The sequence below is a fragment of the Buteo buteo genome, chromosome 19 (genome assembly GCF_964188355.1).
Source record: "Buteo buteo chromosome 19, bButBut1.hap1.1, whole genome shotgun sequence".
NCBI lineage: Eukaryota > Metazoa > Chordata > Aves > Accipitriformes > Accipitridae > Buteo > Buteo buteo.
In genome coordinates this window covers 14,275,392-14,286,032 of record NC_134189.1, presented here as the reverse complement: position 1 = coordinate 14,286,032, position 10,641 = coordinate 14,275,392, and the positions used below count along the sequence as shown (strand labels likewise).

General features: G+C 42.9%; 1 protein-coding gene across 2 annotated transcripts; it reads right to left on the bottom strand.

Moving 5' to 3' along the window:
• Window positions 1-2,158: 2,158 nt before the first annotated feature.
• On the bottom strand, window positions 2,159-9,704 carry LOC142041963 (tubulin alpha-8 chain). Of its 2 annotated transcripts, none has more exons than XM_075051263.1 (5): window positions 9,553-9,704; window positions 5,379-5,601; window positions 4,539-4,687; window positions 3,310-3,990; window positions 2,159-2,498 (listed from the first exon to the last, which is right to left on the bottom strand). In XM_075051263.1, the coding sequence occupies exons 1-5, from the start codon at window positions 9,553-9,555 to the stop codon at window positions 2,211-2,213; spliced, it is 1,344 nt and encodes a 447-aa protein (XP_074907364.1). In that variant the 5' UTR covers window positions 9,556-9,704; the 3' UTR covers window positions 2,159-2,210. The 2 variants fall into 2 exon arrangements, with proteins under 2 accessions (XP_074907364.1, XP_074907363.1); XM_075051262.1 differs by lacking the exon at window positions 9,553-9,704 and adding an exon at window positions 9,007-9,165.
• Window positions 9,705-10,641: the final 937 nt, after the last annotated feature.

The following is a 10,641-nucleotide window of genomic DNA, read 5'->3' as shown; positions in this document are numbered from 1 at the left end:
AGGAATGTTACAGAAAAAACAGGTGTGGGGAGGAAAACTACAGCTTAACATAGCCCTTGACTTGCAGGCTCCTTCCTGTATTATACAGGCATTTAGTGGTTACAGAAGGAATTTAGGAGTTGAATGTGGAAGTCCTTTATAATATTTCTGCAGCAAAGATGTTCTAGAACGCATTAAGTGTTCTTACTATTAACATACTGTTTGTTCCTGTTACACCTTGAACTACAGAGCCAGCCCTTTGGGGGAGTGGCTAGAAGACCTCATGTCTTCAAAATAGGATGAATGCAATTCTGATGATGATAAGGGATGTGCACTGCCTCCCCTTTGTCACGTAACACAGATCACTTTGGGTGCACCTTCTGGGGGAAGGGTTATGCTAACATGGATTTATTGTGGAGAGAGGCTAAACTGTCCGCAGTTCTTCTGTTAGCACAGGTGAGGACAGCATGTGCTCCCAGCCCTGTTTCAGGTACCTCTGTGCATCCCCCACTCTGCTTCACTGAACCATGGCAAGGAGGCAGCACGTAGGAGGCTTTCAGAGGGGTTGTCTGGAGCCCATCAGAGCTGTCCTTGTTTCAGTCCCCACAGAAGACATTCCAGTTGCATAGCCTCTGGGCAGGTTATGGAGAACCTGCTGATACAACCTGGCTCTGTTGGAGGCAGCACAGCTGCCTGGCACTCAGAGCTCTTCAGCCAAGGCAGCAGTGGCAGTGAAAATCTTCCTGAATTGTCACATGGATGGGTATGAATATCTGCAGGGGCCTGTTATCAGAAGGGTGCAAATGACTCAGCATCTTTGCTGTGACTCTGGCAGAGCCTCTTGCCAATTGTTTAAATTTAGTGATGTTCCCTTGCTATTGCTAGCTTGTGTGGCATCTGCCTGATAGAAGGGAGGAAGAGAGAGAGAAGAACTCCTAAGCCATAAGTTGCCTAGAGACAGTTAAACCACCTGAGCAAAGTGCAAACCGACACTGGAGATTAAACAGGAAGTAGGTCTGTGGAAGCTAGTGAAGCATGTGCAGCTGAAGTGGCTTTTGGTAATGACACCTGTGAGAGCCTGGATGCTCGATTAAGAGGAGCATATGTCTTATTTAAGAATATTTTAAGCTTCACCTGTGGAAGTCAGTTGTGACACCCCACTTCCAAAACAGGTAACAGGCAGAAGTTTGAGCCCAGGAAGTGTGCTCGGATGAAGGGATGTCTAAAACTGAAAGATTCAGTGTTTGGGTCTCCAAATACACTGCCTGCTGGGCATCATGGTGTAGTGTCGCTTTGACAAGAGCTGCTAGCTCCTGATAAATGCCACAGGACTTCTAAAGTAATCTCCAAACCATCCCAAAGAGTGCATTGACTACTGTGAGAGCAGGGATCCTGATTCCTAAGTGTCCTTGCAAATGAAATAAACCATAACATTGATGATCAGGATGAGATTTAAAAAGCTTCCAGAAAGTTAGGAACACGACACCCAGTGTTTTAGAATGCATAAAGGTGCTGGTTTTGGCTGGGATAGAGTTAATTTTCTTCATAGAAGCTAGTATGGGGCTATGTTTTGGATTTGTGCTGAAAACAGTTTTGATAACACAGGGATGTTTTCATTACTGCTGAGCAGTGCTTACACAGAGTCAAGGCCTTTTCTGCTTCTCACCCCACCAGTGAATAGGCTGGGGGGGGCACAAGGAGTTGGGAGGGGACACAGCTGGGACAGCTGACCCCAACTGACCCCAGGGATATTCCAGACCATAGGACGTCATGCTCAGCATATAAAGCTGGGGGAAGAAGAAGGAAGGGGGGGATGTTCAGAGTGATGGCGTTTACCTTCCCAAGTCACTGTTAGGCGTGATGGAGCCCTGCTTTGCTAGAGATGGCTGAACACCTGCCTACCAATGGGAAGTGGGGAATGAATTCCTTGTTTTGCTTTGCTTGTGTGTGCAGCTTTTGCTTTACCTATTAAATTGTCTTTATCTCAGCCCATAAGTCTTCTCACTTTTACCCTTCTGATTCTCTCCCCCATCCCACTGTGAAGGAGGTGAGTGAGGGGCTGTGTGGTGTTTAGTTGCCACCTGGGGTTAAACCATGACAAGATGTCTCTATATGACCCCTCCTAATTTTCTGTATATTACATACAAAAAAGGTGATCTAATGCTAGACACATGCAATACAGTGATACAGAGACAATTCTGTGCTTACTAAGAACAAAGTGTATTTTAAAATTACTCCCCATCATTTTCTTCTTCAAATGAGTCAGTTCCCACTTCTTCATAGTCTTTCTCCAGGGCAGCCAGGTCCTCTCGTGCCTCTGCAAATTCTCCTTCCTCCATGCCTTCACCCACATACCAGTGCACAAAAGCTCTCTTGGCATACATCAGATCAAACTTGTGGTCGAGCCTTGCCCAAGCCTCTGCAATGGCTGTGGTGTTGCTCAGCATGCAGACTGCTCGCTGAACTTGGGCTAGGTCTCCACCAGGAACTACTGTAGGAGGCTGATAGTTGATGCCAACCTGGAAACAGGAATATGAGAGAAGGTTGTAAAAAGGCAAGAACAGAAAGCATTCAGAGCTAAAAAAATGTGAGTAAAGTTACAGATGCTGGGGTAGAGTGGTGCCACTATAATAACTACCAGATGCCAAATACCATAAAAAATAATGTCATAAACAGTATGATACATGGTCACTTTAATGTCTATATTAGACTTCTGTTTAATGTACACTGGCAACTTTGTATATTTCTTAACAGCTATAGAACACTGAACATACACTTTCACCAAGATACTCTATAGAAACTAATACAGAAACTTGCTTCCCAGTTAAAAGTTTTCACTCTTAAACCAGCTATTTGTATGACAAAAGTTTTTCCACTGCTAATGTCTGTATTATTGCTGATATTATGTTTCCCAGCACTGCAATGTAGCCAGTGAGAAGAGGCTGTATAATACTTCTGTGTGAGAGGGTTAACCAACAGATTCCCTAATATCAGCACTTCCTTTATTGCTTGTATTGTTTTTGGTATTTCCTTAATTTTAGATGTTGCTTCAGAGGGAACACTCACTGGCTTTTCCAAAATTCAGGTCTGAAATGAATACCTCTTTAAATTTTAACTCATATACCCTTCAGATTTCCACTTATGTGAATATTTAGGAGCCTTTGTCAATGGGTTGTCCAAAGGAGAAAGGGCACATTTTATACAAACGCATCTGTCTTATGTTCCTTCTTCTCACAAGTGGAAAATATACAAGAACTAAAACACTAAATACAAGTTTTCTGCTAGACTGAACTTTCCCTTTAAAGAGAATTTCATGGCAGCCATACTCACCTTGAAGCCTGTTGGACACCAGTCGACAAACTGGATAGTTCTCTTGGTCTTGATGGCAGCAATTGCTACGTTGACATCTTTGGGAACTACATCACCACGATAGAGCATGCAGCAGGCCATGTACTTCCCATGTCTTGGGTCACACTTCACCATCTGGTTGTTGGGCTCAAAGCAGGAGCTGGTGATTTCAGCCACCGAGAGCTGCTCGTGATATGCTCTGTCAGAGGAGATGATGGGGGCGTAGGTCACCAAGGGGAAATGGATGCGCGGGTAGGGCACCAGGTTTGTCTGGAACTCCGTCAGATCCACGTTGAGGGCACCGTCAAAGCGCAGCGAGGCGGTGATGGAGGAGACAATCTGGCTGATGAGGCGATTGAGGTTAGTGTAAGTGGGGCGCTCAATGTCCAGGTTTCGGCGGCAAATGTCGTAGATGGCTTCATTATCCACCATGAAGGCGCAGTCCGAGTGCTCCAGGGTGGTGTGTGTGGTCAGGATAGAATTGTAGGGCTCCACCACAGCGGTGGAGACCTGAGGAGCTGGGTAGATGGCAAACTCCAATTTGGACTTCTTTCCATAATCCACAGAGAGGCGTTCCATCAGTAAGGAGGTAAAGCCAGAGCCGGTCCCCCCACCAAAGCTGTGGAAGATCAGGAATCCTTGCAGCCCAGAACAGGCATCAGTCTAGAAAGCAAAAGAGAATGAATAGGGGCTGAAGAATAAAAAGACTTCATCTACTACATGAGCTTATTCTGAGCTGAATGAGAGAGCAATCATCAGAAATATACAGCATATATTTCATGTTGGGTTTTCTCTAGAAAGGGCTGGTGATAATCCTGTCCTTTGCTTTCCTCACTGGCTCAATTTATGGCATAAAAATCAGGCTCTTATCTGTGGAGCTTCTCTTTCTGAACATCATACATCTTTTAGTTATTCTAGCTGAAACCAGCAGTGTAGAACTGTCTAATCCACCCTTCTATATCAGTATTGGTGCTCTAGGTCTGTGCTAATAATTAAGAATTACATATTCAGAACCACTTTTTAAGAATATCTGGAGGTACACAGCTGGGAAGTGAACTACTGGGCTTCTCTCTCTTGGACTAGTAATGATGCCTCTGTATGTCCTGTAATCTCTTTTCCGAACCATTGGTATCATTTGTAGTTACAAGCTACCTGTTCTGCACTTCTTTCTTCTGCAGAATGCAAACTGCTGTTTCACAACTGGGACTTACCAGCTTACGGACACGATCAAGCACCATATCAATGCTTTCTTTGCCAATGGTGTAGTGGCCACGGGCATAGTTGTTAGCTGCATCTTCCTTTCCAGTGATCAGCTGTTCCGGATGAAAAAGTTCACGGAAGGTACCAGCCCGCACTTCGTCTGAACAAGAAAGAGAAATTATAAAAAGCTGCATGTCTGTGCTCCAGTGCCAACAAGTTCTGGTTGTTGTTGGCACTGATGCAAGCTTTCAGTCATGGGAGGTCATGACCCCTAAAAACAGATGCTGATGGAGAAGAGAACTGTCTCCTAAGAATTTTTTCATTGTTGCCTTCTGCTGATTTATGGTGTGACTTGTATCCAACCACAGAAGTTGTTATCTTCTCAGGAACTTTTCAGTTGTACAGCCTGTACCCACAAGAGGACAAGTCACCAGAGAAAAAGTCTGAAGAAAATCAGGTTCCCCCAGGTGCCCCAATTTTTAGAAATCCTTCTATTCCCAGAGCGAAACTGTCAGGCTCCCACTTTGAATCCAAACTGGAGAAAAGCAAAATTCAAATGACAAAAACATCATGATAAACAAAACCAAAAGTTAAATGTTTGTGCAAAGAGAATTCATACAAGCCATGTGTACTAGCTATTAAACTGCTGGGGATGCTGCCGTTCCTATGTTTATAACACCTATGACAGAATCTGGCATTCTGTGTCAAAAGAAAATGAATTTCATGGTGTCTAGTTATAGACCAAGATACAAAGGGTGTGCTGCGTTGTACCAGTGGAGACTGGTGGCACACCATGGTGATATTAGGAAGAGTAAGCTCCTTCCATTTTCCACATGTATTTCTATACTGACCTACTACAGTTGGTTCCAAGTCCACCATTACAGCCCGTGGCACGTGTTTCCCAGTGACTGTTTCGTTGAAAAATGTAGTAAAAGAGTCATCATAGTTGAGTTGATCATGCAGATCCTTGAAGGTGCCATCTGGCTGAATGCCGTGCTCCAGGCAGAAGAGTTCCCAGCATGCATTTCCTATCTGAACTCCAGCCTGGCCAACATGGATAGAGATGCACTCACGCTAAGGAGAAAGAGCAGAGGCAGGGTCAGAAAAAAACAGGGCACATCAGGCATCCTTATTCCTAGTGGTTACTTCTTCCCATTGTATTGCTTTTCCAAAAACAATGGTGACTTGTTGCTGTCAGCATTTCATTTGGTTGTTCAACCCCGTGACTGCAATGAGACTGTACATTATATACACACCAGATACTGGGACAGTTCTTTAAAAAATTGAGATCTGTGTGCTGTAATATATGGATACATGAAAACAGGCAGGGAAAAAAAATTATTTCAGTGACACAAACCCCACCTTTCCTCTTACGGATTGGTCCTGCTGAGGAGCACATCACAGTTGAGTTTATTTTTACTCCTGGCTGGAACCTGACACAGCCATGTGGTATCCTTCAACCTCATGTAACCCAAGACAGGTGATGTCTTTTGATCCTTTTACCCTCTGATAGCAGGCTAGAGTGGAAACTTGGAAGAACTGCTTTAAGTAATATTCACCTCAGGAAATTATTTCAGATTCTCTCAGTTGTAATAAATGTTCCTTCAAGCTCCTGAGCAGCTATTAATTTTACATTGCAGGTCCATTGCTTATTCAGGCAGTGCAATATAGCATGTTTATTTGCATAATTTTGAGCATAGTTTCTGTGTTAGCCAGGAACTTTAATGAAAAGAAAACAACGTATGTAACACCAGGCTAGAATAGACAGGTGCCAATTGCTCCAAAATCCTTTACACTTAAGAGTACATGAGTATGAAGGCCTGGTGCTGGGTTTCATAAGTTCAGAAACAGAATTATAAACCAGATGCTTCTGAGTTAGTCCAGATGATTACGACACCAAGTGTAGCGAAAGGCAGTTTTTTAAGGAGAGAGTGGTTTCAGACACGTGGAGTTTTTCAGTTTCAGTTTCTGCTTTGGAGCAATGTAATTAAAGCCTTCTGAGTTCCATCTTTGTGATCTCAATGGCCCTGTCTATACTAGGGAGTAAGAAAAGGTCAGGTCATAGTACTGAACACTGACCTGTGATCGCCTGTGCTGATTGATAATTAGCACACTCTCTGGCACAGTTTTGACTTATGCCAGTTCATACTTTCCAGACAATGCTTGGGCACCATCCAGAATACAAGTCATTGTCAAGAATGGTTTCCAGCAAGCAGCTCGCTGACCACTGCCTAGCTTTGGAGAGGGAAAGAGAATTCAGATATCTAAATATGGAGTAGGCCTTGCTTCAAGGCAAGAGTATGGTCCTCTCTCTTTTGTATTTTGTAATATTGCATTTAGAGATAACAAATTACTTAATATCAGATTTGGCCAGTTAACTTTTTTTTTTTTTTAATTCTGTAACTGCTTACCCTGCAAACTCATCCTGTGACTTGAAACTGAAATGCATCTTCCCCAAAAACTGAATCCTCAAGCAGAATGTGTGACCAGCAGCATATCTGGAGCAGTGTTTTCTTCACAATTTGACATATATATTTATGTTTTAGAAACATAACGATAGATATTTTTTCAGAAGCAACTGTAATTTCAGAAGTTGCCGCTGCCCCAGTTAGTAATCCTCAGAAGTTCAAATGAATATGGAAAGTCAATTTAAATATTTCATTCAATTAAATATATTATTTCTATTCAGTACTCATTTGTAAGTTGCTGACTCTGCAAATGCATATGCAGCGGTGTGTAACATGCTCTCAAGTGTATTTGCACAACCCTGTTTTTCTCAACTGAGTTGTGCAAAAGTATCTGAGTTATTTGAGTGACGATGAGGCTTCATAGGTTGGTATGTTGCAGCGGAGTTGCAATCTGGAGGATTACTCAGGAGACACGGAAGGCATATTTGGGCTTAGAGGTTCAATTAATGCTGATTTTGCACAGGAAAGGCTCCTGCTTTTCTTTTAAATCCCAATGTGAATCTGAGGCTGGCAGCAAGAAAAAAAAAAGTTTTTTTCCTTTTAAACATGACAGTGAGGCCAGGTGACTTTTTAAAAGATTATCTTTTACAGCAAAACTACAATTACAAGTCAAGCAATACTTGAAACCTAAAAAGCTGCTTTGCTCTGTTCCTCAGATCAGTAGAGGAATTGGTCTGTTTTTTCACACATGGAACAAGTGAATGTTGCCTTAGAAAGTTAATATTATAAAGCTTAGTATATGACTACAGCTGAAGACTGCAGAACCAGTTCCTTTCCTTTCAGACTGAGCTTTCAGCTGTGCTCGTTTGAAGCAGTATCTCAACCCTGTCTTTTGAGCCAGGCCTCTTGCCATGCTCCTGCCTTCAACTCCCATCTTCTACCCCAGCAGTAATTTGGAAATGTTCTGACAAGGAGCAAAGACAGTAACAAAGAGGTTTCTAATTTTGCATAGTAAACAGCTTTAAAATAGATATCAGACTTTTAGTAGGGAAGAGCGTGGGCCTTCTTCAGAGTCACAGGCAGAGTAAACTGATCTCTACATGATATTTAAATTTGGAGCCTACTCCAAACTCATGTTTCACATCCCATTACTAATGTACCAGGACCTGTCTTAGAAATTGTGGACCTGATTTTTTACCTACCAAGAGACAGCAGAAAGGGCCAGGTCCTTTGTGAGACTAAACCTGGGACAGCTTTGACTCTATTAAAAAACCAGAATACTACCTGGCTTAAGTATTTACTGTACAAAGGCAGACTTTAGTCTTCCAGCTATTCCCAAAACATACTCACTACCCTAGGTCTGCCTTAAGGCATGGGGAGCCTGTGGAAGTGTGTATCTTGCCTGGGAAACGAGTGCTCTCATTTTGGACCTGTAGCTGTACTGGCAGAAAACAACATAGTTCTCTGCACCAAAATAAGACTCAGTGCTAGACAGAAATTGGGGTACAAGGTGAAATGGATTTTCCACATTCTAGGAGGTTTTGAGAGATTTCTACAAATTTATAATGAGCCCCTAAATGTTAAAAATGAAGGGCCTTTTTTTACTTACTTAAACGCATACACATATAAAACCATTCATGCACTCCAGAAACACACAGGTATACACTGTATAGCTAGGAACAGTACAGCCACTGGGGCTAAATTAACTTAAAACAGGCACAATGGTAAGTAACTTTTTTGTTTTATTTCTAAAAAAAATTATCTAATATGAAAATGAACCTGTGTTGAGAAAATGTCACAACAGAAAGTACTAAAAAGCTAAGACTCCAGATCTAATTTATCTTATAATTCCACTAATTAGAGACTCTCTGAAGAAAACTTTGGTTCACCATGCCTTAGAGCTCCAGTGAGATTCCCCGACGCTCCTTTCCCATCCTTGTACGTGGTAATCAGTGCGCAAGATCAGGGTTTTGTGGCACAAACCACCGATAACAACGGCAGATCCCCGCGCCTTCCCTCACCCATGGTCCTCCCAGTCCCCGCATGACAGGTGTTCCCACATCCCCCTTACCATAGTGTCTCCAGTGGTGTTTCCTTCCCTTTCGGATCAGGGGTGGCAGGTCTTTGCAGGAGCCGGGCTCTGGGCTGCAGGGTGGGAGGCAGCCTGGGCCCGGCACCCGGCACCTGCTGCTGCGCTTCAGTGTCACAGTGCGGCAGGGAATAGGTCACTGACTCCGCAGTTCTGCCTCCTGCATCGCTGCCTCCTGCCCTCCCCGCCACCCCGAGTATGCAAACTCATCCGGACAGGCAGGGGTCAGGTATAGCCCAGATTTCAAATTTAGTCCCACCAGGTTTGGCGTGCTTATTAAATCTGAGGGTGGCCATGTAACACACCGTAGACTGTACTTCCTCACACCTGAGCATTATATATACATATCACCTACAAGACATACACCATCTCAGTTCCCTGTTCTGCCAGTATGTACCTGTGTAGACAAAAATCACTCCTAAATTCCAATACAGAAGACCAAGAAAAGGCATAAGAGAGCAAATGAGTGGAAAAGAGAAGGATAGAAGAAAAAACAAAAATGGAGAACCAGAACATAAATATAATTACCATTCTGAGTGTGCTCTACCAGTGGTCTTAAATGCTGGCCTGACTTCTTTCTGTCCTTACTCCAGCTGCCTCTCCATTAATGTTTCAACTTACTTCTATTGCTTCTCTCAGTGTACAGTCATCTGGGCTGTCAGCAATTTGGGACGGCATTCAGTACAGACTCTAAGTCGTCTGTCCAAACACAGAAAGAAATTTGATTCTTATTGCAGTGCTTATTGCAAGACATAGCTGGATGCATCACACAAATGTTCTCACACCAAATTAGGGCAGTTGCCTCCACCACTTTATTGTTTGCTCCTTCTGCACCAGCTCAGCATTGGAAAGCAACAGCTTCTCTCAGTGGAGAAATCCTCGTGTTTGCAACTCCTAGGTAACAAAGAGGAAGGCACACTTATTTGCTTGAATCTGAGTATTATGTATCCCCTGACTTTATAAACACACTGTTTATTATGATGTTTAATCAGTAGAAATTTAAATACACAATTCCTAAAATTTAGGTTAGTCTACTTTGACATGATGATATTAATAGATTGCTCTGCCCTTGTTGGCAACCACCATATAAGTAAGTATCTTCTCTAACTAATGCCTACATTTTAACAGTGTGAAGTAGTTCAAACTGTTTTTTATAAACTCACATTTGCTTTGGTACAGTCTTCATTTTGCTGATCTTTACATAAACCTGCAAATCACCACTCTCTGATTTGGGCTGGGAAAAGCTACACAGATTTCTGGAGCCACAAATGTTTTTTGCAGAGGAAGAATTCCCATGATAATTTCTATCTGCTGCTTTGTTTAAGCCGAGTCCCACATTTCTCCAGAAAACCATCAGATCATTGCTTTGAGACTAAGGAATAGGTTGTTCTAGCGTTCTTCCAATGGAACTGGTAATGTTCCAGCCAAGCTCCAGAGGTCCGGACAATCTGAAATGTTAATGCTCATAGCTCCACCAGATGTGGAGCTCTGTGCAGAGAATCACCTCAGGAAAAAGTCTCACAGAAATGCTTTGAGCAGTTGACCACCCAAATCCCCTTAGGCACTCTTTGAGTCAGCATGTCAGATCTAGCAACTACAAAACCTAAAAAAGGTCTG

Coding starts and splice junctions, on each gene's coding strand:
- LOC142041963 (XM_075051263.1), bottom strand. Junction 4,688..5,378: donor CTTGGAACCAACTGTAGTAG/GTCAGTATAGAA, acceptor TTTCTTGTTCAG/ACGAAGTGCGGGCTGGTACC. Junction 2,499..3,309: donor GGTGTCCAACAGGCTTCAAG/GTGAGTATGGCT, acceptor TCCTGTTTCCAG/GTTGGCATCAACTATCAGCC.